Source organism: Leptinotarsa decemlineata, unplaced genomic scaffold (assembly GCF_025532065.1).
Source record: "Leptinotarsa decemlineata unplaced genomic scaffold, Ldec_3_MD MMD2_tig00003736_RagTag_RagTag, whole genome shotgun sequence".
Classification (NCBI taxonomy): domain Eukaryota; kingdom Metazoa; phylum Arthropoda; class Insecta; order Coleoptera; family Chrysomelidae; genus Leptinotarsa; species Leptinotarsa decemlineata.
In genome coordinates, this window is record NW_027412593.1 from 5,702,245 (window position 1) to 5,728,301 (window position 26,057).

Genomic DNA, 26,057 nt, shown 5'->3' on the forward strand with positions numbered 1-26,057 from the left:
TGGAATTATCAAGCTTATAGCAGTTCGATTACTTTTATAAGTAATTTACAAAGAGTTATCGACGGTGTTTCGAATCATCTTCCAAAATGAATGCAAATATCGATTATTCAAACGAAGTTCTTATGAAATTATTTATTATACACATGAACAAAGTGATCAAATCATTGTCAGAACGTGTAAAAAATTCAACCAAATGTATCCTGAATCAACACCAATGAACGAGAGAAAGTTTGTAAGGTTACAAAATAAATTCCTTAACTATGGCTCAAAGTTTCCAGGGAACAACTGTACCAAAAATCAGTCATTTCTAGGTAAAAAGTAAGATTTTGTGGGCTAAAACATGTGAAAGTACAGCCAATAACAGAATAGGATGATTCAAAATAACAAAATTGTAAACAAAATATCACATTTTCACAATAAATGCTGAAATTGTTGTCCATTACATTCTGAACACTTTAAAATGTTTTTGGTACGCGACTTGTGGTTGCTTTTTCAATTTCCCGGGGATCCAGATCTTCAATACTCCGCACTATTCGCCGTCGCAATTCTTCTTTGGTAGGCACTGGAGTACTGTATACCCTTTATTTTGAAACGCCCCATAAAAAAAGTCAAGTGTCGTGAGATCGGGTGATCTCGGTGGCCAATCCCACGGCCCTAAACGCCTAAACCAACGATCGTCGAAGAGTTCGTCAAGTTTCCTGGAAACTTCCTAGGTGGAATGAGCTGGCGCTCCGTCCAGTTGAAACCACGAATTCCTATATTCCTCTAAAGGCAAATTTTCAAGAAAATCGATTACAAGCTTGGCTAAACAACGCATTCAGCAAAGCTAGCGAAGAGATACGCAACATAAGGAAACCTCTAATCAAGCGGAACACAGCCAACTGCCGTCAAACGGTCACCTTCCGCTAAAACCGATGAAGCGGACAGAGGAAAGAGGGGATAGGTGAAAGCACTCGAATGACCTATACATAGTCAGATCTCTAAAGAATAAGTCCAGTTATCACCCGAAGACGATTGTGGATACTAACAATCGTAACGTCGTCAAGTAACTGACCTGAACGAATTGTTCTTTTAGATGATTTGATTTACAGCCAGTCTTCAAGTATGCCCACTGACTATATGTGAAAACTTTGAGAAATGTAAGTAGTATGTTCACCTACCTTCAGCACCTGTTACCTGTAAACTGGACGTCGGCCCAAGCTAACAGATATACTCGAGGGGTATTGTAGATGACATAATAAGGAAGAAGAAGTTAAGGTTAAGAATGAACGAAATCTCGACTTTTAGAAAGGACAAACACCAAGATAAATATATCTCAGTTCCATACCACCAATACAAGAAGAACTTCGGAAAGATTTTCAAAGAATTAGGTATGAAAGTGATTTTTAAAACAAAGCATACACTACAAAGCCTTTTAGGGAGTCCAAAAGATAAAGTCGAGAATCCGAAAAAGTCTGAAATTCACGAAATTGAATGTAAGGACTGCGATGCAAAATATTATGGACAGACAAAAAGATCTATCAAAATAAGATATAAGGAACACTTAGCACACTTAAAATATGGAAGACCTGAAAAATCAGCAGTCGCCCATCATATTTTGCAACAAAACCATTCCATAGACTTCAGTTCATTAAGATTGGTTAGACAAGTTAACAACAGGCATCTAGATGCGTATGAGAGTGTATAAATAAGTAATCATACTAATATTATGAATAACGATGGTGGACCAATACCTAATATTATACTATATAGCTTGTTAAACTAATGTTTCATTTATTACACATAAAGACACATTGTAAAATTAAGTTAAGACAAGTAGATAGGGCAATATTATGAAATTGAATTTTATATAGCTGATAATATTTTAATTATTAGATTTACCTAACTAATACATAAGGACACATTGTAAAATTAATGTACGACTTGTAGATAAGGCATTTTGTGAAATTGATTTTTATATAGGTTATATTATTTCAATTATTAGATTCACCTTACTATTACATATGGACATATTGTAAAATTTATATAAGACTAGTAGATAAGGCAACATGTAAAATAAATTTTATATAGCTTATAATATTTCAATTATTGGATATACGTGTCCATGACACACGTTGTAAAATTATTTCAGGACGATTACATAAGGCAAATTGTAAAGAAAAGAGAAATGAAAATTTCTATGTTTTTTATCACTTTTATTTGTAACTAACGTTACTGCAGTTTCGTCCTTTAGGGACATTTTCAAACTTATACAATAAACTAACAATGATTCATTACATTCGCCATTATATACCACCCCTGTAGGTACTACTAGAAATAGAGGTACTTGACTTGATTGAGTACCTGAATTTACAGTTCACAATGCAGATGTGCCAATTTAATAACCGGAGAGTAAATTGAATCGATTTAACAGATTGCACCCGCAATGTTTATGCTTGTGAATTTCCAAGGATTCTAAATAATTGAGTTTGCAACCCTTCCGTGCATAGTGCAGAATTTCCGTATCGTTTAGATTCGGAAACTTGTGGATGCATGCCAAGGAATGGTTTGAAAACGTCGAATCATATTTTCCTAGTCTGAATGACCTTTCATGTTCAGCATACCGTTTTTGGAAATTTCGGCCACATTGTCCCATATAAACACTATTACACTTCGAGCACTTAAGCTTATAAACTCCAGATTTTTCCAACTTGTCGACCTTATCTTTGGCATTGAAAAGAAACTGAGATAACCTGGCATTGTAAAATTAATTTAAGACACTCAAAGAAGCAGATATCTATTATAAATAGGAATAGCTTTGTAACTATGATTTATTTATTTATTTATTTTCAGTGGAATCCAAACGGGACAAACCCAAAAAGAGTACTCACAAATGATGAGGTGAAAATAACAATAAATTATTTGATTGTTATAAATAATATGCAATATCGTGTTATGAACAGTGCAGTGCAGTTCAAATTAAATAGGTAGATATGAAAATGCTGATTGTATGAACGTTCAAGAGACGTGGTGAAGATTGCGAGGAAATTAGAAAAGATGTCAATTTCTATTGATTTGGATATAGAGTTGTAGGATTTACAACACCTATTTAGGGGAGAATTCAAATAGTAATTAGTTTTATTTAGATGTGTTTGGAATGAATATAATCCTGTGGTATTATGCAGAGGTACATTTATCAAAAGTTGGTTCAATATAGAACTGCTGTCCAAACAATTATTTATTATTTTATATAGGAACTTGATATCAGCTATTTGACGTCTATCCGCCAAAAATATCAGATTGAGTTGTATTTTAATTTGTAATGGATCTTTGAGATTATTAAAGAATGTTCTAGTGATTTAGGAGACGAATTTGCTTTTTATAGATTAAAGTCTCTCGATATACGAGATATACAGGGGGTTCCAAATAACTGAAGCAGAACTGAGCTGGCTATTTACATAAGCCATGTAAAGTGTACGAACAGAGTTAGTATCACGGAAGTCATGACAAGTCCTGATCAGTCATGACAATATAGTTAATATGCGAGTCAAATAATAGCTTAGAGTCATATAATACTCCTAAGTCCTTGACTTCAGATGTTTTCTTTAGTTGCTGTTTGTTTATGTGATATTGGTGGTGGTAAATATTTGTGTTTCTTGTAAATGTAATATAGTGGCATTTTTTAAGATTAAGGAATGAAGAGTTTTTCTCGCAGAATTTCACAAGATTATTGATGCCGTTCTGAATGAGGAGTGAATCGTTGGAACATGTCACAGTATGGAATACTTTCAAGTCATCAGGAGACATTAAAAAATCGCAGTAGGAGAAACAACTAGATATATCGTTAATGTAAATGTTGAAAAGGAGACGCCCCAGATGGGTGCCTTGAGGGACTCCGGAAGTAATATTAATGAATCTAGAACTGAATTTTCCCACAGTGACTGCCTGAGACCTATTATTAATATACGACTGAAACCATCTTAGCAGATCTCCGTGTATACCGATTTCTGCCAGCTTGTCGAGTAAAGTTGCATGATCTATCTTGTCGAATGCCTTGCTGAGCGATGTTTCACAAGTCCATGCTGTTCATTATTGATTGAGGATCCAATATCAAAGTATATGTATACATATAGTCACAAATGATTGATTCGAAAAGTTTGGAAATCAAGCAGAGTTTCGATATAGGGCGATAGTTTTCATACAATAACTTATCACCACTTTTGAAGATGGGAACTACAAGTGCAGTTTTCCATATTTTTGGGAAAGAGCCTTCTTTGAAAGAGTTATTGAATAAAATAAATAAAATATGAGACATTGCTTGAGCGCATTGTTTTAAAAAGCAAGTGGGTATACAGTCCACGCCAGGTGATTTCTAAGGAAGATCCAGTATCTTTCTCAGAATGGTATTTTGAGGGATGTGATAAGGACTGAATGTAAAGCTATCGGTTAATCTATTAGTATCTGGTTGATTCATACCTATTGCCGGGTTATATGAAGAAGCGAAAAACTCTGAGAAAACGTCACATATCTTCTGCCTGTCTGTTAAAAGTATTTTGTCTGAATTCTTTATAACATTAATAGGGGTGTGACCGCCCTCTTTCGACTTCACAAACTGCCAGATTTGTTAAGGATCGGAAGTATTTCTCGTTTCTACTTAGTTTATATAGGTGTTGTAGTCGGAGTCAATCAGAAATTTTGACCTGCCTCTCAAAAGTTCAAATGTTAAGTAGTCAAGATTATTACGGTACATTTTCCATTTTTATGACATCTTTTCTTTTCCCTAACAGTCTTTATAGTATTTGCACTAAACCAATGGAGGAATTCAGATTTATGTTTAGCATATTTCGGTACATATTTTGTTATGATTATATCTATGATAGAGTACATTTTAAAAACACTGTCCTCAGTATTTAAAGAAAAAAATTCGCGATTCCAATCAAATGCCCAAAGTTCCCTACGGATTGAGACAAAGTCAGCTTTCTTAAAGTTATAGAAAGGCTTTTCTTGATATATAGGGCTGACTGAAGCAGATAAATGTAATCATTTTATATCGAATTCTATTGTGGTATGTCTCTCATCCTCAGGAACGAGTGGCGTAAGGGATGAAGTTAGGTTATTAATTGCAAAATTATTATTTAGAATTGAATCCAAAGTATTATTGGACGAATTAACATAGGAACTGAATTGAGAAAGACCACAATAACATATCGAGTCAATGAAAAAGTTAGAAGTCACATTAGTAAAGTTCGAAGGAATACAATTTTTGTTTACGTTGTCAGGATGCCATGTGATATTCGGAAGATTAAAATCCCCACAAATAACGAAGGTATCATTGGCGTTATTAATGACAATGCCAGCAAGCTTAGCGCAAAAAATAGTTATTGATTCGGAGAAGTTAGGACCTGGAGGAATATAAACACTGCACAGGTTCAATTCACTAATATTAGCTTTTGTAGGATTTACCGTGATCCATAGGTCTTCCACATCGGTCATCCATTCATGCCTTACCACACAAGATTAGCTGCTATTCACTCTTATCAGCACGCCGCCGCCGTAACAAGCAGTATGCATCATAGCGTCTTCCCTATCCCGTCGAAAAACGTTGTATGTATCACATAATACCTCGGAGGAGTTGATAGAACTATTCAACCAAGTCTATGTTAGACATATCTGTCCTGTTTAAAATCTGTTTGAAATCTGTTTAACCTTTAACCAGCTGTCGCACCCTTACGAGCGATAACCCTCAGAAGTCGAAACTTGTGCGAGCTAAGGATTAACGTGGTCTTACCTTTTAACGTATCATTTCTAACACGGGTTGGACGATAGCAAGTGAAAATCGATCGTTCAGACTAGGGATTGAACCACCGACCAACACGGCAGTTCGAGTGAGTGAACAAAGCACCAACGTCCAACCGCCTGGCTACATATTCGAGATTTAATGAACTTTTGAAAGTGACTGATAATTTTGATTTCAAGCCACGTACGTTCTGGTAGAAAACGGATAAATCCATCAAGAGAAAAAAAGTAAATAATAAATATCATTTGATTAATGAAGAGACTACTTGCCTATATCGTCTCTATAATAAATTCTCGTAGCTCTGGCTCGTAGCTCTGCATTCCACACGGAAGTGGTTTGGGCCCATTATTGTTTCTATTATACATTAATGATATTAACCTCTTTGTGGAATGCGAATTCATTAACCTCTTTGCTGATGATACCTTAATTGCTTGTAGTGACGTCTGCCTAGATACGGCTATTCAAAAAATAAATAATGTTTTACAATCAATTAGCAAGTATTTGAGTTTGAATAAATTGAAATTGAATGTGTCTAAAAGTCAGGCTATTATATTCACAAGTAAATACAGATATGATACCATTAATATTAATAGCCTCAACCTAAACATCAATAATGAACAAATTGAAATTGTATCTAATATCAAGTATTTGGGCTTCCAGTTGGATAACTTTCTGAACTTCAATACCCATTTCAATTATATTCATAAAAAAATTTCAAAAAAACTTTATTTTTTCTCTCGTATAGCCCAGGAATTATCAACCGAAACAAAAATCACGGTATATAATTCAATTATTCAGCCGCATTTTGATTATTGCTCATCAGCCCTGAATATGCTGAATATGCTACAAAAACTTCAAAATCGTGGCATGAGAATAATTCTGAGAACTAATCGTCTCACCCCATAAGATCTATGTTAGCAACGCTTAATTGGTTCTCAGTCGAAAAAAAAATGTATTATTTCATAATGATTTTTGTATATAAAATATTGAATAACCTGGCTCCTGTTTACTTTCATACATTTATAATATTGAATAGAGACATTCACACTTATAACACTTGGGGTAAAAATGACATTCACATTAGCAGCACTGCTTATCGCAGTACTATGAACTCTTTATTTTTCAAAGGTTTCCAAGAATTTAATAAACTACCAGACTTCATTGAAACATCATCATCGTTGAATTTGTTTGAAAAACAATTGAAAGAACTTATTAAGATGAAATAGATATCGTACTGAATGCAATTCTTGTAATTTTTGTAATTCTACCAATTCTATTAATTCTATTTTTAAAATTGTGATTTTCGTATATTATTGTTGCATTGTATTTCTTTTTCTGTGTTTGTCGTTTGTCTAATGTTGTATATATACACCGTTGATTCAATTGGGATATATATGTATATTAGGGTTACCTATTTTTAAATAAAGATCTATCTATCATCTTTTCTGACAAGAATATGTCCTTCTCGTACCCAGACATATTTGAAATTATTTTTTTTGCCGCGTCTTTGCATTCTCTCAACAATGTTTTGGTATGGCTTAATAAATGCTCGTTGATAAACAGCTGGTTGGAGATGTTATCTATATTTAGTCCGGAGGCTGAGTTACCGGACGAGCGAAGATGTGGATACTGGATACGTTCTTCAATACATCTAACAATGATCAGTTTGATCTTCCTCTTGAACATGATCACTTGATGATCAAAACACATGTCGAGGTGTTGAAATAACGGTTTGGTATTGGGAACAAACTCCAGTAATATTCATTACTATACCAAAGGTTCCAAACAGTGCATCACAAGGTATACATATTCTCATACTATGTATGAGTATATGTATACTACGTTATAATGTTATTCTATACCTTTTATTTCTGAGAAAATAAGTAACGTCTGGGGGCTCTAGGATCTTAAACTATAAGAAACTATAGGAAGAGAAACGAAAATTCACGTTATGTTACCGTCCCGGCATGTTCCCGTTCTGTGCCATCCTGTCGCAGTGTGCATGGAACTTCACATGAAAATGGGCACAGGCATGGATATCAATGAAATACTCCTTTCGTCTGATTCAAACAGTATCAGTTCCTCAATTCACCCACAAATAGGTGTGTGTCTAATATCACGTTCACAGAAATTTTCGTTTAGTCGGTTATGATAAAGAGAAATCAAAATAACCTTTTACAGTAATCGCAAAGTTACAATACCGTACTTGAACCTTAATCACTAATGGTACCCCATGGAGACAAAAACATATTTTTTCAATCAAGTAGTTTCCCTTATCTATATAATTATTTTCGTGACACGGGTTTTCAGCAATTCTAAGGATTCCTAAATAGCTGATTATTATCAGTAAGATATTGACGAATTCGCTGATTCGATCGAATTTTTCTGACTTCAAAAACTGTAATCTAGTAAATAAAACACTTCAGCTGTCGTTCATCAAAATTTTCCAAAACCTTCTGTTATCGCTCGCATACAAAATATTTTTGACAGTAGACCAAGTCGGGAAAGAAAGTTTTTGGCTTTCTACTACTCCATCTCGATACAAAAAAAGGATGAGAGAATCTTCCAAAGAAAGGAAGGAAGTAATCAATTGGAAAATAAGTAACTGTATACGAGGATGTGTAGATCATGCGAAAATGCAACTTTCAGACACAAACTGGAAGAAAGCCCTACCGAAACAGCTACTTTCATATAAACATTGGATTACACGAAAGGAAAAATTCTTTCGAAACAACTACTTTTATATGAACACTGAATTATACAGAAGATACTTTTCTCTACTCAGTTTGTATTTCAAACATTCGTTATGGAATAAAATAAAATCATTCACAGGAGTTCTACTTCAAATGAATGGTAACAAATTGCACTTACATGGAACACTGTCATCCTCACTGGTAGACATCGATGTTTCGCCGTAAGAAACTTGTCTTAGGGCTCTTCAGTACTAATCAGGATAACATTATAGAAAATACACACAATTTATTCATGAATAACGAGTTTCAATGTCACGGAATAAGTAAGAAAGTTTTTGTCTTTTTAGTACTCCATCTTGATACAAAAAAAGGTAGGAATTTTCCAAAAAATGGATAGAAGCAATCAATATAGCAAAAGTATGAATAAAAAAACAATGAAAATTTGGCATTGTGATAATGATATTGGAGACAATTTTCCAGAGCACTTCCGGCAACATCGGAAGTAGTTTTGAATTTCGTTGCAGCAAATGAAATTGCTTGCTTTATCACAGTTTTATATCCTTTGAAATCTGTTCTTCCAATAACAAGCTGTCATCTTCCTACAAACGACAACCCTCAGATTTTGAAACCTGAGCGGGATAAGTATTGACGAGGCCTAGCCTTTTCCGCCCCGTTTCTTTGAAACAAAGCGCCCTACCAAAAATCATCAGAGGACATTTTATCCTTAGAATAGTCCAAAGAGTAGACCCTTAATTTTTTGCCGCATGTTTAATGAACATCTTTAATAAGGGTAAAGACGCTTACATTTCAACAAACTTGCCGTGATCCTAGGCTCTTTCATTGGGATCATTGGACTTTGGTTTGGATGCCATAACCATATACCCATGATTTGTGAGCAAATTTGGATTACTGTTGACGTCATTCAATAAACTCATGCGACATTTTTTTGTTTAAAATTCAGCAACTTCTTTGATAATGATTCGACCATTCTTCATAACAATTTTCTCCTCTTCCACAACATTTCTCAAAAAAAAATTGATGCAAAATCTTTGATAAATAATTTTTTTTCAATAGCAGAAAATCGCCGAGCTTGCAAAACATTCATGACTTTTATGCTTCTTCCCATAATCAAACTAAACATACTAAACAGCTGGAACTGTGAACATGTATTTTAGACGAGTGTACTGACATAAATTAAATGAAAAAATGGTCAATCGCATGTACTGAGCCCGCAAAATTTTAACATCTACTTGATTTTTTCAACAGACCTCGTAGTTGTTAGTTCAACACTAGACTTGAGTGCCAGTAGGGGTGTTCAAGTTGTATCTACTACAACTTTTTTATCTTTTTACTACTCAGTATTCAAGCTATTCGAAATTGAATGAAAATAACGTTGGACGTTATATACGTTTGGACGTTTTATACGTTGCTTCTTGTTTAGAAATATAACTTTCATTCGGGATCTCAGGAATAAATTATTGATTGGTCGTTAAGTATCAATATTTTCGATATGAGCCATAGGAAAAGTAAAGTATTCTACTCGCGAGAAATGATTAGTACTCGCTTGAATGGTTTACTTCATTTTAACGATCATTGGTCACATTATCGTTCGTTCAATTACACACTATTAGTTGATTGTTAGAAGTTTGGACAATTATGAAATTCAAGATGTTTGACAGAAAACTCAATAGTGAGTATAAAATGTGAAAAGTATGAGCTCACAGTAAAAAATATATATCATATAATATATAATATATATCATATAAAACTTAAATCTTTTTCATTCCTTTGTCTCTTTCATATTTCAAATATGATTTAAAATATGAATTGAAAAATGCATTGGGTTGCGTATCACCTGCATATTGATGAACTTTACCATGGAACAGATGACAATGAAAATCTGCCGTATACAACGAAAACGATTAGGGTCCCAAAATGCTACTTTGTGGCACCCCTCCTTCAATAACTTCAAAATATATACCACACCCAAAGTATTCAAATTTTTTCAGCAGTAGAGAATGGTCCGATGTCGAACACTCTACTGAAATTCAATAACACCATAATTTTTTTATACTTGTTAGCCGTCAGTATACAGTCAGTCACTTGGAGTGAAGTTCCGATGGTACTGTGCTTTTTAGGGGGTATACTAATAGGGCAATAGTGCGAGATATTCTCAGGGTTGTTATTTTTTCGTACTGGTATAATATTGGCCACATTGCACACCATGTTTGAAACAAATGTTTGGTATTCACTCATCACAAGATGAGTGAATACCAAAGATAGCATGTTGATATTTATATTCTCAACTCCCTTCACCTATGGTTTTATCTCACGAAGACTTCTCTGAAGGCATTTCGTTGAAAGATTATTTAGAATGAATTGGTTGTCATTCATTTAGTCTGGTTTGCAAAATCAACATGGACATATAGAGCATTCAACAACACGTGTAAATAATAAAATTGTTTCATCAAAATGTGTGTTCTGTTCGTGCAACGTACCGCGCACTTCGCCCATTTTACGGTCGTCATAATAGTCCTACCTAGAGGACTATTCGCACTGGTTCAGTAAACGATCGACCAACATCCGTACGTCGACGAAACGCAAGATCTGCCGAATACATCACGCTGTCTGTGAGAGTGTGCAGGAGAATCCGAGGCAGTCGATTTCACGTCGCTCACGAGAACTCGGACTTTCGCAGATCACAACTTGGCGAGCTTTGCGTCGTCACTTAGGCCTGCAGCCGTAGAAAATTCAAGTGACCCGGGAGCTGAAGGTGAACGACTATAGACAACGGCGTCTGTTCGCTGAATGTGCTCTGGAACTGTTGGCAACTGACCCCAATTTTCATCAAAAAATAATCTTCACATGAGACCCATTTTTGGATAAATGGGTACCTGAACAAAAAAATTGTCGAATTTGCGACGATACCAATCCACATAAGATTCAAAAGTGTCCAATACATCCTGAAGAAGTCACTGTTTAGTGCGAATTTTGGGCTGGCGGCGTCATCGGTCCATATTTCTAGGAGAACGACGTTGACCAGGCCATCACTGTCAACAGCGAGCACTCTAGGTCGATAATTATCAATTTCTTCTGGCCTGAATTGGATAATCTGGACACCAACGATATATGGTTTAACGATTTAACCCCGTTAGACTTTTTCTTCCGGGGTTTTCTTAAGTCGTAGATGTATGCGAATGAGCCAACAACATAACCCATGCAATCGGCATCGGTAAAATTCAGCCTGATTTATGCATCAATAGGTCTTTTAAACGAATACAAAATTTTTGAAAGACCCTATATTTATCAAGAGGGGAGGTGGAATTATTTTCATCGAGAGTAGGGGTCAAGACAAGATGAAGTTCATGAATTGAACAGGTTCGATATCCCCAGTGACATTTGCAGTATTTTTGTTAATAATCATCGATTGTCTTTGCAGAAGATTTTTGGATTGGTCAATAGGTTCGTTAACAATTTTTTTTTAATTTGTAATCTACGGAAGCGCAGAAGGGCCAGATGTTTGCACTATTTGTTTCTTGGAAATCACAAATTTAAAACTCAAAAATTCGACTTCAATCTCGAAATTACGGCTTTCAACTAGAAATTTCGACATACATAACGAAATTTCGACTTCAAACCTGAAATTTCAACTCAAATCTCGAAATTCCTCGATTGAAGTCGAAATTTCCGGATTGAAGTGAGGGTGACGACACTTCCCCTCACGAAGACGGCATCTATGAGATCAACAGAAAACTCAATCCCTGAATACCAAAGATAAACAAGGCTCCCAAAGGCGGTCAGTTGCAAAGGTAAGCTTTGACATCGATCGTCAACGAGATTCTAGTTATGAATTAGAGCCCAAACGTCATTGTTCTAATTAGTGGTGCTAGACTCAAACACAAATGCATTACTCAGTCATCAAATGATGACATCTCCCCTTACGCCGATCCCATAAACGCCATTTGTGGGATCGATCCATTAGATGCATTTGTGGTTCAGCCTAGCACCACTGATAAGAACTATGGCGGGTCGAAATAGAGCTGTCTGGTGTGTAATCATAAATGAGTTGTGTTTGGGCTCTAGTTCAAAACTAATTGCCTCGCAGTGAAAGCTACAGTAAAAGACAGAGGACGTATCTCGCCAGCAGTCGATGTCAAAGCTTGCCTTTGCAACAGACCGCCTTGGGGAGCCTCGTTTATCTTTGGTATACTAGGATTGAGTTCTCGATCGATCCAATACATGGCGTAGATGGAGATACCATCGCCTTTAAATAACGATTTTAACCTCAAAATTTTTGTTTTGAAGTCGTTTTTCGGGATAAAAGTCGAAATGATGTCAAGTTCAAAGTGATAATTTTCAAATCAAACTCGAAATTTCGAGTTTTAGAGTCGTAATCTCCAAGAAACGAATAATAAAAATATGTGGCCTTCTGCGCTTCCGTGGTATTCTTCGTAAGACCCATCTGTTTTGAAAGACCTCTATTTCGAAATAACACTTTTCTTCAGTTTAATGAATCACTTCAGGTTAGGATTCAACTACGGGACAGGTGCTTTAGTTACTTTTATTGTTTTGATAGCTACATGGTACCAAATAATGATAGTACTTTATAATTCCAAAAACTAACGTTATCAGTGACAGTAGTCAGAGAGAAAATAAAAATGGAAAATAAGTCGCATGAAAATACATCATAGGTGAAATGAGAATAATACCATCTTTGGCGTACGCATTGTTTTTCTGAGTTTAATCATATTCAACTAAGAAATGATCAGACATTTTATCCATCCTGAATACTGACACATTATTAATCATGTTTGCACCAGATGAAATAATCACTTCTTCAACTCTAGTAAGAAAGTACAAAGCTGTGCCAACCCATATTTATTTTATCAAAAAAATAAGTCTTTCGTGTAGTATTCGTATCAAGTATAGAGTGCATTCCATTTGAAACGAGCCACCCTGTGAAACTTTTGGTACAATGATTTGCAGGAAAACACGTCAACCATAGTGTACAGGGGGACACATTTTGACATATTCACATTTAATATTACTTTCCCTATCGCACCCCCAGAGCATGTCACCATTTTTTTTAATGGATCACCTTATATTGTTTCGCATTATCAAATGCTCCATGATGAGCGGATTTCAACAAAGTATGAAACATATGGTCTGAAGCTTGTGTGTGTCACCATTTTTTTTAATAGATCAATTGTTTTGCATTATCAGATGTTTCATGATGAACAGATTTCAAAAAAAGTAGAATACATTATGGTCTGAAGCTCATAGTTTGGAGGCTAAAAATTATTTGAGTTGAAAACGAGCCACCCTGAATGAACTTCTGTAAATCTGTTACCCAGGTTTCATGGGTGTTTTCGTGAAGTATACTTCAAATACTGAATTCGATATTCTCTTCATTTTGTATTTGTCTCATTCTACAATAACGATTACCTACCAGGTGAAGTTTCTGTTTTTGTGAATTTTTGAGAAGCAATTGATAATTATCCAGGAAGAAATGTACGACACAAATTCGTTTCAGAATTATTGAACAAATGGAAACTGGATCTGTTAACAATAAAAAGCATAACCGTTCAAGAGTTGTCAAATATGAAGCTATTTGTACTGCAGTTTTAGGGCACGTTGGACTAATGGAAAATTCGCAATCATTTACTGAGGTATCTCGAGAATCAGGAATCAGTCATACAAATATTTTCCAAGATCCTTCATAAGTACAAATTATACTAGTTCATAAATTAAACGAAAATGATTTCGATAGACGTATCGAGTTTTGTGAAAGTCTCACTGAACGGATCAACTTGCATCAGAATTTCTTGTATAAAATTTGTTTTTTGAATGAATGTACGTTTAGTTTGAGTGGAGAGGTGAATCGGCAAAATTGTCGATATTTGAGTTTACGAATCCTCATTTATACCGTCAAGTTCATACCCAACGACTTCAAAAACTGAATGTTTGGGCACGAATTTCAGGTGACAACATCATAGGACATTTTTATCGATGATAATTTGACTAGTGATAAATGTTTGGATATGTTAGTGAATCGAATAATACCGTGCATCAATGGGGCAATTGAGTAGGATATAAATTTATTCGAAAACAAAATAGTTTTTCATGAGGATGGTGCACCTCCTCATTATGCAGCTCCAGTGCGACAATTTTTGGATGATCATTTTCCTGGTCGCTGGATTGGCAGTAGAGGTCCTACAGAATGGCCACCAAGGTCTCCGGATCTCACTCCTGTAGATTTCTTTCTATGGGATCATTTGAAGTCTAAAATGTATGAGATAGAATCAACAACATTAGATGATTTGGTAGAGAAAATCATGAGGCGTTGCAGAGAAATAACTCCCGATATTTTCAACCATGTGAGGGCGGCAATGGAAGCTCGTTTGTACCATTGTATGGAAGTTGGTGGAAACGTTTTTGAACATTAACTAAAGGAAATTATTTTGTTCTCATTGTCCAGCCATCAGATTTTGATTCAAGAATTTATAAAAAATCTCTTCTGATTTATTGCTTCCATATTTGTCTCTAGAACGAATATTTCAAAATGTGGCCTTTTGTTGATCTTTTTTTTTTTTTCCTGCAAATCATAAATTATTCAGGGTGGCTCGTTTTCAACTCAAATAATTTGTAGCTCCCGAACCATAAGCTTCAGACCATATGTTTTATACTTTGTTGAAATCTGCTCATCATTGAGCATCTGATAATGCGAAACAATATAGGGTTATCCATATAAAAAAAAATTGGTGACATGCTCTGGGGGTGCGATAGGGGAAGTAACATCAAATGTCAATATGTTAAAAAGTGTCCCCCTCTATCCTATTGTTGACGGTTTTTTTTATTTTTCTTGAAAATCATTGTACCAAAAGTTAATCAGGGTGGCTCATTTTAAACGGATTGTCATATAGGAATTAAAATCTGTTGAAAAATCTATTGAATCTGTTTGAATCTATTTTTCTGTCAAAAATGACAGGCTGCAGAAGTCGAAATTTGTGCGAAGCGAGGACTAACGAGATACTACCTGTTGACGTGCGATGCCTAGCACGGGTTGGGCGATACGCATTGAAAATCAATCGTACCTACTGCCGTAGAGCTCCAAGCACCGTTTCTCATAGCGGTAACTGAATGAGTAGAACGAATCACTTACGTCAACCCTATTAGCTACCGCCCCACCAAACACTTTGTCAAACTCGGGTAGAAAATTCGTAATTGTATTTCTCAACTTTTTTGAACAGTTTGATAAATTAAAGCTAGCTGGTCGATAAAGTGAGCCCATACATATTTTCATTACAGTGATCTTAATAAAAATTGAAATTCTCTCTAAATTAGACTAAGGAGGAGTTTTAGCAACTTTAAAGGCTTCCTTATTTGGAAACCGATTCCCCTACCCCTACCCTCACGCCCCTTTACCCACAATAACTATAACTTGTTCAATTGATGATCTATTTATTTTGTAGAAATTCATATCAAATATAGGATACAGAAAATAACTTTTGTCTAATTTCTACTAAAATTCTACAAAAAAAATATTAGTAGAAATTAGACAAATGTTATTTTCTCTATCCCATATAAAATAACTATTATTTGACTATAACTATTTTCATCATAAACAACGTCACAAAAACTTGGCTTCATTTTCAACAGTACAAATTGAAATTATTTTTCAGACATAACGGAAAATTCAACTATTTTGAAAATGTTTGACTGGGTTGCCCCCAGCATAGACAATAAAACACTGTCAAATTTTCAAAATGTTTCTATACATAGTTTTCCAACATGGTCATAGTTTCCAACATGATCCTTGATGGAACCTCATGTATAACATATTTCTGAAATATTTTCAACAATAATTAACTATTTAATGTATAAGTACTTTTCCATACCTTCTATGAAACATTGAATTCGTTGTCGTTCAAAGAATTCTGATAATTTTCGACAACCGATTTGCCTGATAATGCTCTAGTATAGTGTATAAACCAAAAGAAAGTGACCTGATTCAGAAATTCCCATGAATTTGATTACGTTTGTTTAGAGCTAAGCAACGTTCAAATAAAAAAACCATTTCTGTGAAAAATAGTGCTAGATCTTTTGTAAAAGTTACATTTTGCTAAACTCACCCATAAAATTCATCAATATTGTAATCTGTCAAGCACGAAGTCAAAGAGGTAATTAACTTTTGAGAACTCAAACCTTGCAATCATCGACAATATTAAATTTGATGTTTTCTTGGTGGAGGAACCATTTTGGTCAAAACTCAGCACTTTCGAATATTTGTTAAAATAAACTTTGGTACAACAAACCTTTTTCATAATTTTTCAAGCGAATGTTTCTTCAATTCAATTCAATTAAATAAAATTGTTCTGATAAGTTCAAAAAAGTAAAATGTAAAGATGAAAAAGACTCAAACTCATAAAAAATATTCGCAAGATCAATTAACAAAATCATTGACCTTTCAAATGTAAATGCCTTTCAAACATTTCCCGTCAGTTGAGCTGACTTTATTAGTTTTTGTAGTTAATGGAATATTCTGACCAAAAAATCATCGTTATACTTATTTGATGCCAGTTAAAATTTTTACATTGTTTACTTAAACTATTCTTTCGTGGAATTAGAATTGAACTGACTAGATGAATATCATAATCAAATATTTCCAGCCTTCAGACTACCATCCTTTGTATATTTGAATATATGAGTGCCACACTCAACAAAAACTTCACTAATCACTTTTGTCCTAGCCCTTGACGACTATTATCTGCAAGTTGACTGACCCGAATAGACGGACCTCTTGAACGACAGCGGTAAACACTCGAAAAAGCCCTCAAACCTTAACCTTACCCGTCTACAATCATCACACACCGAGCCGTATCTACGACACCTCTTTCATGGAGGTGGGGCGACTCGCGGACCCCACCATATCTATATAACCACGTTCTCGCGTTCGTCAACTTCAGTACGTAAAAGCTAGGTCATTCTACGATAGTGTCTGGCAGTAGCAGGTCGAACCACCACGTGTGACCCAGATTTACACGACTACCAGTGTATGTGCCTTAGGACAGAAGACTGATAACTTCCAAGTGATATTTTGTGATACTAGTTCAGTAAGTTCGATAAAAAAAATTAAAAATGCCGGCTCCACAAGAAATTCAAACCGAAATCGACGACGTTGGAGAGCTAATCTCATCCGCTAAACTAATGGAGGCTCGGGACAGCATTTCCTCCATAGACAGCGATGTCTCATTGTCTTTCGATCAAGCTCCACTTACGGAACCCCCTACAGAAGCCGAGGATGAAGGGGCGCACATGGCAGATCTCAGCGACAGCGCCTCGGACACGGGCTCCGCAGGGGGTGGCAAAGACTCCGGGTGCGAAGTCACTCCGGAGGTCACCGAACCTCCCTTCACACCGCCTTCCGATGAGCTGGCCGACAAAATTGTACAGCAGGTAGAGTTTTACTTTTCCGACGCTAATATCACGAAGGATGCCTTCCTGCTGAAACACGTGAAGAGAAACAAGGAAGGGTACGTCTCCCTCAAGCTGATTTCTAGTTTCAAACGGGTCAAGCACATCACGAAAGATTGGAGGGTTGTAGCTCACGCTTTGGTGAGATCCAACAAGCTAGAAATCAACGAGGCTGGTACGAAACTCAGAAGATTGGAGGCTCTGCCTCAATACGACGAAACCACCCCATCCAGAACGGTTGTGGCGGTGCACATGCCAATTGAGAAGCCCACGATAGAAAACGTGGCGGAACTGTTCAAATCTTGTGGAGAAATTGCCCTAATTCGTATTCTGAGACCTGGCAATCCTATCCCAGCTGATGTGCGGCAATTTATCAACAAGAACCCTTCTTTGGCTGGCATGGTGTGCGCCCTAGTAGAATTCGTAAATTCAGAATCTGCGAGAAATGCCATCCACCTGCAGAATTCTCTGGGAGAACCTATGAAGGTATACGAATTGAACAATGTCCCTCACCCAGAAAGGAAGAAGAAGATTAATAACAAGAAGAACAGTACTACTACCAATAATTTCTTAAATAGTAAAAACGTCACGTCTGAATCGGATTACATTTCGTCGTCCTGTCAGAGCGGTTCGGAAGCTGAGGATATGAAGAAATTTGATCCAAGAGGTAAGAATCTTCCTAATATTACAACATCGAATGAGTAATGTGAAAACAGATTTTTATTATTCAATTCGTCGACGCCGTTCGGCGAAACGGAGAAAGAACTTTCTCCAATTATAATTTTTTTCTTGCTTGAGTGAATTTCAATCAATTATACACATTCCGAGCATATGCTGTTACAGGAGAAATCTATTTTCTATACTGTTCGAATTCTGAATAATAAATTCTCAATTTCTATGTTAAACTATCTAAACTAAATATATTTCGATTATCACCCACATGCAGGTTTATCATTCAATGTCTTTACTCGTATTCTCATTGAAACGTTCCATGTATGTGCTAGTAATTACATTAAGAAGTATAAGAAAATAATAGAAATAATGCGCCGATGAAAAATAATTTGAAAGGAGGCAGTTTTTGTTGAATATTTAATTATCGGGTATTCAGGTTTTTTCACTCTTCTAATATTATGAATTCATTTATAACCTGATATTAATAGGATATTCTGGATGTTGTTACATCTTTATATAAAAGTAATATTCTAGTTGACTTAATAGATGAAATGAATTATCAAAATTAAAAAAACCTTTTGTCGATAGTTTTATGTCATAGTTTCTGTTTGTTGTTCACAATATATTTCGAAAGGTAAAGAATATCAATAATTCAAAACATCCAATTCATTGAGATGAAGAACCCTATTAATTTTGGGAAAATTTTGAATCCAGAATGTTCTGTGTAGAATTTTTGAATTGCCATGAAGAACATATAAGTAACATGTTTTGTTCGTCAAAAAAAGCATCACGATTCGCAGAACAATCTTTATTTTCCAACGTGTATTTCTAATAAATTTCATACTTCAAAATTCATTTCCTTTAACCTGCACAATTTCTTTATATCTTATTTTCTCTTAGATAATAATGCTTTTTTCATCTCAACCACACTGTATTGACATTCTCCACATCTGGTCATGATATGACATATATGCCTTATGTACCAAATCCTTATATTTCTTTCAAATTTTTAACTTTGAAAATAGCGGGAGTGGTCCTTTTCGTACTGCTCAATGAATGTGTAATATTCACCTAAAATCACTTTGTTCCATTATCCATAAAATCAGTTTGTAGAATATCAATATTTTTTGAAGACAAGTACTTAATTCTATCAATTGATAGGATATACGAACAATTGATATAAATATACGCTTACTCTTAATTATTATATATTTTTCTTCTATCAATGAAACATTCACTATTATCCATAAACATTTCAGACATTTTTTCAGAAATTTCAATTGTTTTTCAAAGCATTACAAATTTAATCTCATACATTAGCTGTTTCGTGTTGATGCATGGAGACATTTCCATGATATGAAGCATATATATTTCATTATATAATACTCTGATAACTGTTAAATTTCTACAGAATAAATTGTTCATTTTCATTACTTCTAGACTGTCGAATCATTTCATAAATTTCAAAATGAACTCCGAAGGTATTAGAAGGGTATTAATTAGGGTAACTCGTTTCTATAATATTCCTGACTCAAATAATCAAAAAGTTATTCGAATTTCGCTATGATCAGTTGCTATTCAACAAATCAGAAAATAAACAAATCACCATACTATTTTTATATTTCATAATGTATATCACAAAAATACTCAAAATCATAGACTATCGGATATCTCACAAAATACTTGATTGCAAACTTGGGGAAAATATGTTCCATTTCATTCGTAAACGAGAAAATTTGTAATAACAAGCAAAATTCATTGCTTCAAATGTATTATAGGTTGAAAAATTTAATAACTTTTATATTTTTTTTCTAATGGTAGCAGAATGGAAAATTATCTTTTAAAGATTTGCTTTATGTGAACACGTGAAATGGCATAGTAAACATGTTCTATTCTCTTCGTCTATATTCTCAATAAAATAACTGTTTCAAAACAAAAAGATTATTCTGGCTTCAAATGAAATCTAAGGGGAGACATATCTGTTCTTATTTTTCACTGTCATTCTATCCACATAATCTTGTAAACTCAAGAATGTCAGAACAATGCCTCCAACATTTCAAAATAATTTGTTCATTTCGCAAATCTTTGTCTATAGGGAATATTCTTTGTATAAAATGGCTTTAAAAATAAATAAAAGGTTTGATAAGACTATTCAACAATTCCAGAAAAATACCGACTTTATTTATAAACCACACAAGTTCTTATCAAAGTCACCTCTATATCGTAAAAATTAAACACATAAAGCCACATACCACTGATAGTGATATAATGTTTCTACGTCACGTTACTCCAGTTGTTTTATCAATGACCAAACCACTATATAAACATTTCTATATGCATAGATCATACTGAACATCTCTTTCAGTTTCAATTAATATAAATTTTCCCTTATTTCTTTGAATAATTCATATAATATAATGAAATATCATCTGAAATGAAATCTCAATCCATCCAAGAACTTTTTAATTGGAAGAAAGAAAAATAGATTTGATAGAACAATCAGTAATAACATTTCAGTGATCTAGCTCAGCTCAGGTTATCGTTTCTTTCAATTTGAATGATTTGGCCTATGCACTTCCTCTATACATACTTTGCCAACATTTCATTTGTCTATAAACATTGTTCCAAGTTTAAAAAAACGTTTTCCACTTTGCTTTCCTCGTCAGCCTAGTTTAGCTTAAGTTATTTTTTTTTTAATTCGGGTGATTTGTCCAAGCTCTTCTCCTATACACTTGCCAGCATTTCATTTTTCTATAAACAGTATTTCAAGTTTGGAAAAACGTGTTCTATCTTGGTTTTCTCGTCAGCCACATTTTATATAGAAACTGGCTCCCCAGACACACAAATTTGATCTCATCTAGAGAAATTACCACTCCAAAAATCTTGGAATCGTCTATTATTTGATATCTCTTCAAGTAAACTACTCATTTTGCTACACCTCCCACTGAAAAAATCGACTCACTAGAGTTATGATGAAGAGCTGGGCTTGATTGTTTTTCGGCTTTTGGATCACTGTTGACTCCAGATCAGATTCAATAATTTGAGCCTTCCATATTTCTTCCTCAAGGGTTGCATGTAACGAAAATGGTATTTCTGTTCTGAGTTGTGGGAAAGACTAGTCTATTTTCTAAATTGAAGGTTCATCTTTGCTATTTGCTATTCATCTCTGGTATTAGCTTTACATGATCGTTGAAAGGTGTTTATGCTGATTTCGAATAAATGAATATACTTAGGAAAAACAGCATGGCGGAAAATAATGATTTAAATCAAAACATGGTGATGCATTTGATTAAACGAATATTTTTTTTATTCCAGGTAAAATGCGTCGTGGCTCATCAGCACACTTCCCCTCTCGCTTTATTGAACCCGCGGCCTGGCTGCAGAGGCGGCTTTCTGCTTCCAGCACGGAAGCTAACTTCATCTACATGCCGAGGCGCCTCTCCTACAGTAGCAGGGATTCCAGCGACTCGAGTCTCTTCTTGCCAAGGAGAATGAGTGCGTGCAGCGTCTCTAGTAACGACAGCTTCAGCAGGAGAATGTCATCTGCCAGCGAATACAGCAATCCAAGATCGAGGAGCAATAGCTCCGCTTTCCAAAACGCTGAAAACGTACTCAGAATGCCCAAGGGTCCCGACGGCAGCAGAGGTTTCAGGCAAAGATTGCCAACTCTGGCGCAGTAGGTTAAGTAATGGCTCAGGCCGCATTGAAGTGTTTCTCGATTTAGAAATAGGTGGGCACAAAACTCAAATCTGTTCATTCCTTTCGATTTGTTCTTGAGCTGAAAATGTTGTTGTTGAGCACCCTCTGTACCTAAGTTCTTATAATCCGTTCAGTAAGCAGAATGAAAGGCATTCTAATCTGCATACTCAATCAAATCCGTAGCCAAGAATGGTTTTCACGTATTTCAAACTTCTACCTATAAGACTTGATACAAACAACTACTGAATATTAAATTCTGACTACCAACAATGTCACTAACCGTTATTTTTTAATGCAGTAACTATTTGTTCCATATTCGTACGTTTAACGTCATATTTATACACATGGGTAGGAAAGTAATTATTCAATAATTAGACGTCAACAGCATCAGCCCGGTAAATGTGTATTTTGAACAAAACTTGGAAACCAATTTTTTTTGAGATGAGCTATTTCTGCCTTCCAATAGCACACCCCTACCTCTCAAATTGAATATACTGTAGTGAAAAAGCAATAGCTTATGTCACACTCACTGGATTGATCACTATATAACAAATTATCAAATTCTTTGAATTTTTCTGGATTTGACTTGAGAAAAAAATATCATCAACTTCCCTGGGAATGTCATCACCTATCTATTGAAAGTTCCTGATACAAAAACTTGAAAAGTGGCCATAACTTTTTTCTATCTCATATTTTGGTAAAAATATTCTCTTACTTGTGAAATTCCAATTGACAAATTCCGTTACAAGCGTTTATAAATAGAACATATTTTCAATAGCTCTCAGACCTTAGACTCTCGATCTAACATCAACTACTTCCTGAGATTCTTTCAGATAAACAATCGTTCAAAATGTATTCTGAAAGAGGAAGGTCAACGAATATTACAGGAAATAAAAAATCCATGTAAGGAGAGAGAAGTTGACCCTGTATATCCAAGGCGTACTCTTCCATACCTCTTTGAATAATTAATGAAAATTACAACAGGAAGTAAATATCGTACACGACTTGTCAGCAATTTAAAAATTGGAAATGTCTCAAATTGCCCAAAGCATATCCTTTCGAATTGTTGTTACCTTCGAGGAAACAAAGTTGGCCATCAAAACATGTTGCTTTCACGTAGTGATTAAAAATTCTGAATATATGTCAATATTGAGATTTGAATTATCATGTATTCAACTTTGACCAAAAGCGCCATTAGATATTAATATTACTTGTTACCGTTACAAATTTGTATAAATCGATAATTGACTCACAAATTAAATAGCATGAAATCAATGTTATGTATTAAATTCAAGGTGACGCTCATGCCATACCATATATTACCATAGTTTTTTGTCACCTTTCGCGTACTATCTTGTAACACCTCCAAGGTCAGTCTCACAACGGATAATCGTGTAAATATAAGTGCAGCAGGTGAATCATCTCGGTTCTTATTCATAACAACTTATTTTTATACGGTTTCAATACCTTGAAGATCAACCAGTTCAATGTTTTTATTGAACGTTTCCAACTTTGTAACCAGATGGCCATTAAGAAGGATTGCTGAGTCAGAAATTCAAATGATTGTTATCATTCAACTGAACTGTTAAAAACTCATTATGAACGTTTTTCGAAAATTGTTCATATGGTAAACTGAAAGTTATTTCTAATTTTTGCAGATATTCTATTGAGCTTATCAAGAAAATAGTTGAACATTTTCCAAAAGATACAGCTAGAGGCGATTCTCTTCCTCCAAAAATATGCCTTGATATTTTTGTAATTATTCGTAAAAGATACTCTACTATGTTTATACACCTAGATATTTTTTCCATTACTCGGTTTTTCCAAAATGTGGAAGGTCAAAAAACTCTCAATATAGTTTTCCATTTACTGTTTCGAGCTACTTACATGCATCTTTTTATCCAATTTCACTCCCCAGCTCAAATCTTATATAAAGTCAAAAAGTGTTTCTTTGGATGTTTCGATATCTGCATTTTCTGAATTTGAGAAAAAAATTATCATTTTTATTGAGTTATAAGGGATGAAATAGCGACCAGTGAATGAGAACGCAAATTGTATTAATAACGTTAAAATAACAAAAACAATTCACGTACGCACTCACCGATCTATTCCAATTTCTAATTATCGTGTGATATTTGGTCTTGCTTGAAAAACTGTAGAAAGTACATTTACCGAAGCCTTCTCTTTTCCATCGATAATTATTTCCCATTGTAAAGTAGTACGCACGGCTCTGATTCCAAACGTGAATGCATTCAGTTTGCGGCCTACTTCTAGTCGCACTTTCACCGAATGTACAGTTCGAAATTATTATTTTAAAAAATGAAGAAAACTCAGAATTTCTCTATTAGAACGGCACGACTATCAGTGGTGTGATTTCCATTCGGATAACGTCACGCTTTTTAGTTTCCAAATTGGAATGTATTTCAATGCATTTTAAGCATTTCCAGTCAAACGAACACAGTCAAATACAGAAAAATATATATTAAAAGCATTCTCTGTTGAAAAAAATACCAATAAACGCATAAATATTTCACTGAATCAACTACAAAACTACTACTTATACCTACACAAGAGGAACGATATGAGAGCAAATAAAATGAAGGACATTTTGATTTCGAAAAACCTGATTACATTGAAATCGTTGTTTAACTTGAAACAAATTATCAATTATGTAAATGAAGTATTGAATCTAATGAATCATCAGAACTAAGCCGTAGAAATACCTATCAATAAAACATTTTTCAGGGAAGATGTTTAAAATCTGTGCCGAGCTTTGTTCAAAAACAACTAGAAACGTAAACATCATTCAAAGACAATTTAAGAAGTGACTTGAAAAGTGACTGCTGTTTCATTTAATAACACATAAACAAAGACAGATCAAATTATTCTTCCCATGATCTTCTGACGAGTTTCTTTAAAGAGACGTATTAGAGAAGACATATTCTGATTTTGAAATGTCGGAAAAAATTTGTTGGTGTGAATGAACTTTTGCTTCCATACCTAGCTGTTATTATTCAATTAAAATTGTAAAGGAAAATAGGTATACTTTCTAACCTGACTTGTTTTCATTCGATATGCTTCATTTATTAATTTATGATTACTAATTAATTGGTAATTTATGTTTTGTAGAGATAATTATAGGCATCCGTTTTGTTTTAAAAATGGTGATCTAACCTCTGTTTATGAATATGTTATATTTTCAATGTGTGAGGTAATTCCGATTAGGATTTCTGTTTTTAATGAGATTTAAATATATGTATATTTTTTAATTTATTACTAGGTCTGTTAAGTTCGATGTATAGTTCTAGGTATATTTAGGGTTTTGCAGTTACAACTGTTTTGTACTATACTTTTCACTTGAATTTCAAGTATTTTTATCTTGTTTCAATTTTATACATTCCTTTTCGGTGTATAATTTGTACTCGTATTGAACATTTATATTTATTATATTTTATTTATTCAAGGATTGCAAATTAAAGCCACTTTATATAATTATTGTTCTTCATTTCCTGAACCCGTCCTCCAACATTCACCTGGATCAGTTGCATCAAAAAAATATTTTATTCACACAAACAATTACTCAAAAACTGTTTATGATTTAATTTCTACTGTACTGAAAATCATTTACTGGTATGTCAAGTATTGTGAAATAATGGAAAGCAGTATTTTGTATCCTGAATATGGATGGTTTATTTCCAGCTCGTCTTCAAAACGAACTGAACGTACTTTTACACATTCTCATG

General features: G+C 34.5%; 1 protein-coding gene across 1 annotated transcript; it reads left to right on the forward strand.

Annotated features, from left to right (window-relative positions):
* The first annotated feature begins 17,423 nt into the window (after positions 1 to 17,423).
* Achl (La ribonucleoprotein translational regulator Achilles) lies at positions 17,424 to 25,806 on the forward strand. The gene is made up of 2 exons (XM_023174726.2): positions 17,424 to 18,610; positions 21,931 to 25,806. The coding sequence occupies exons 1-2, from the start codon at positions 17,608 to 17,610 to the stop codon at positions 22,293 to 22,295; spliced, it is 1,368 nt and encodes a 455-aa protein (XP_023030494.1). The 5' UTR covers positions 17,424 to 17,607; the 3' UTR covers positions 22,296 to 25,806.
* Positions 25,807 to 26,057: the final 251 nt, after the last annotated feature.

Coding starts and splice junctions, on each gene's coding strand:
- Achl (XM_023174726.2), top strand. CDS start 17,608: ATGCCGGCTCCACAAGAAATTCAAACCGAAATCGACGACGTTGGAGAG. Junction 18,611..21,930: donor GAAGAAATTTGATCCAAGAG/GTAAGAATCTTC, acceptor TTTTTATTCCAG/GTAAAATGCGTCGTGGCTCA.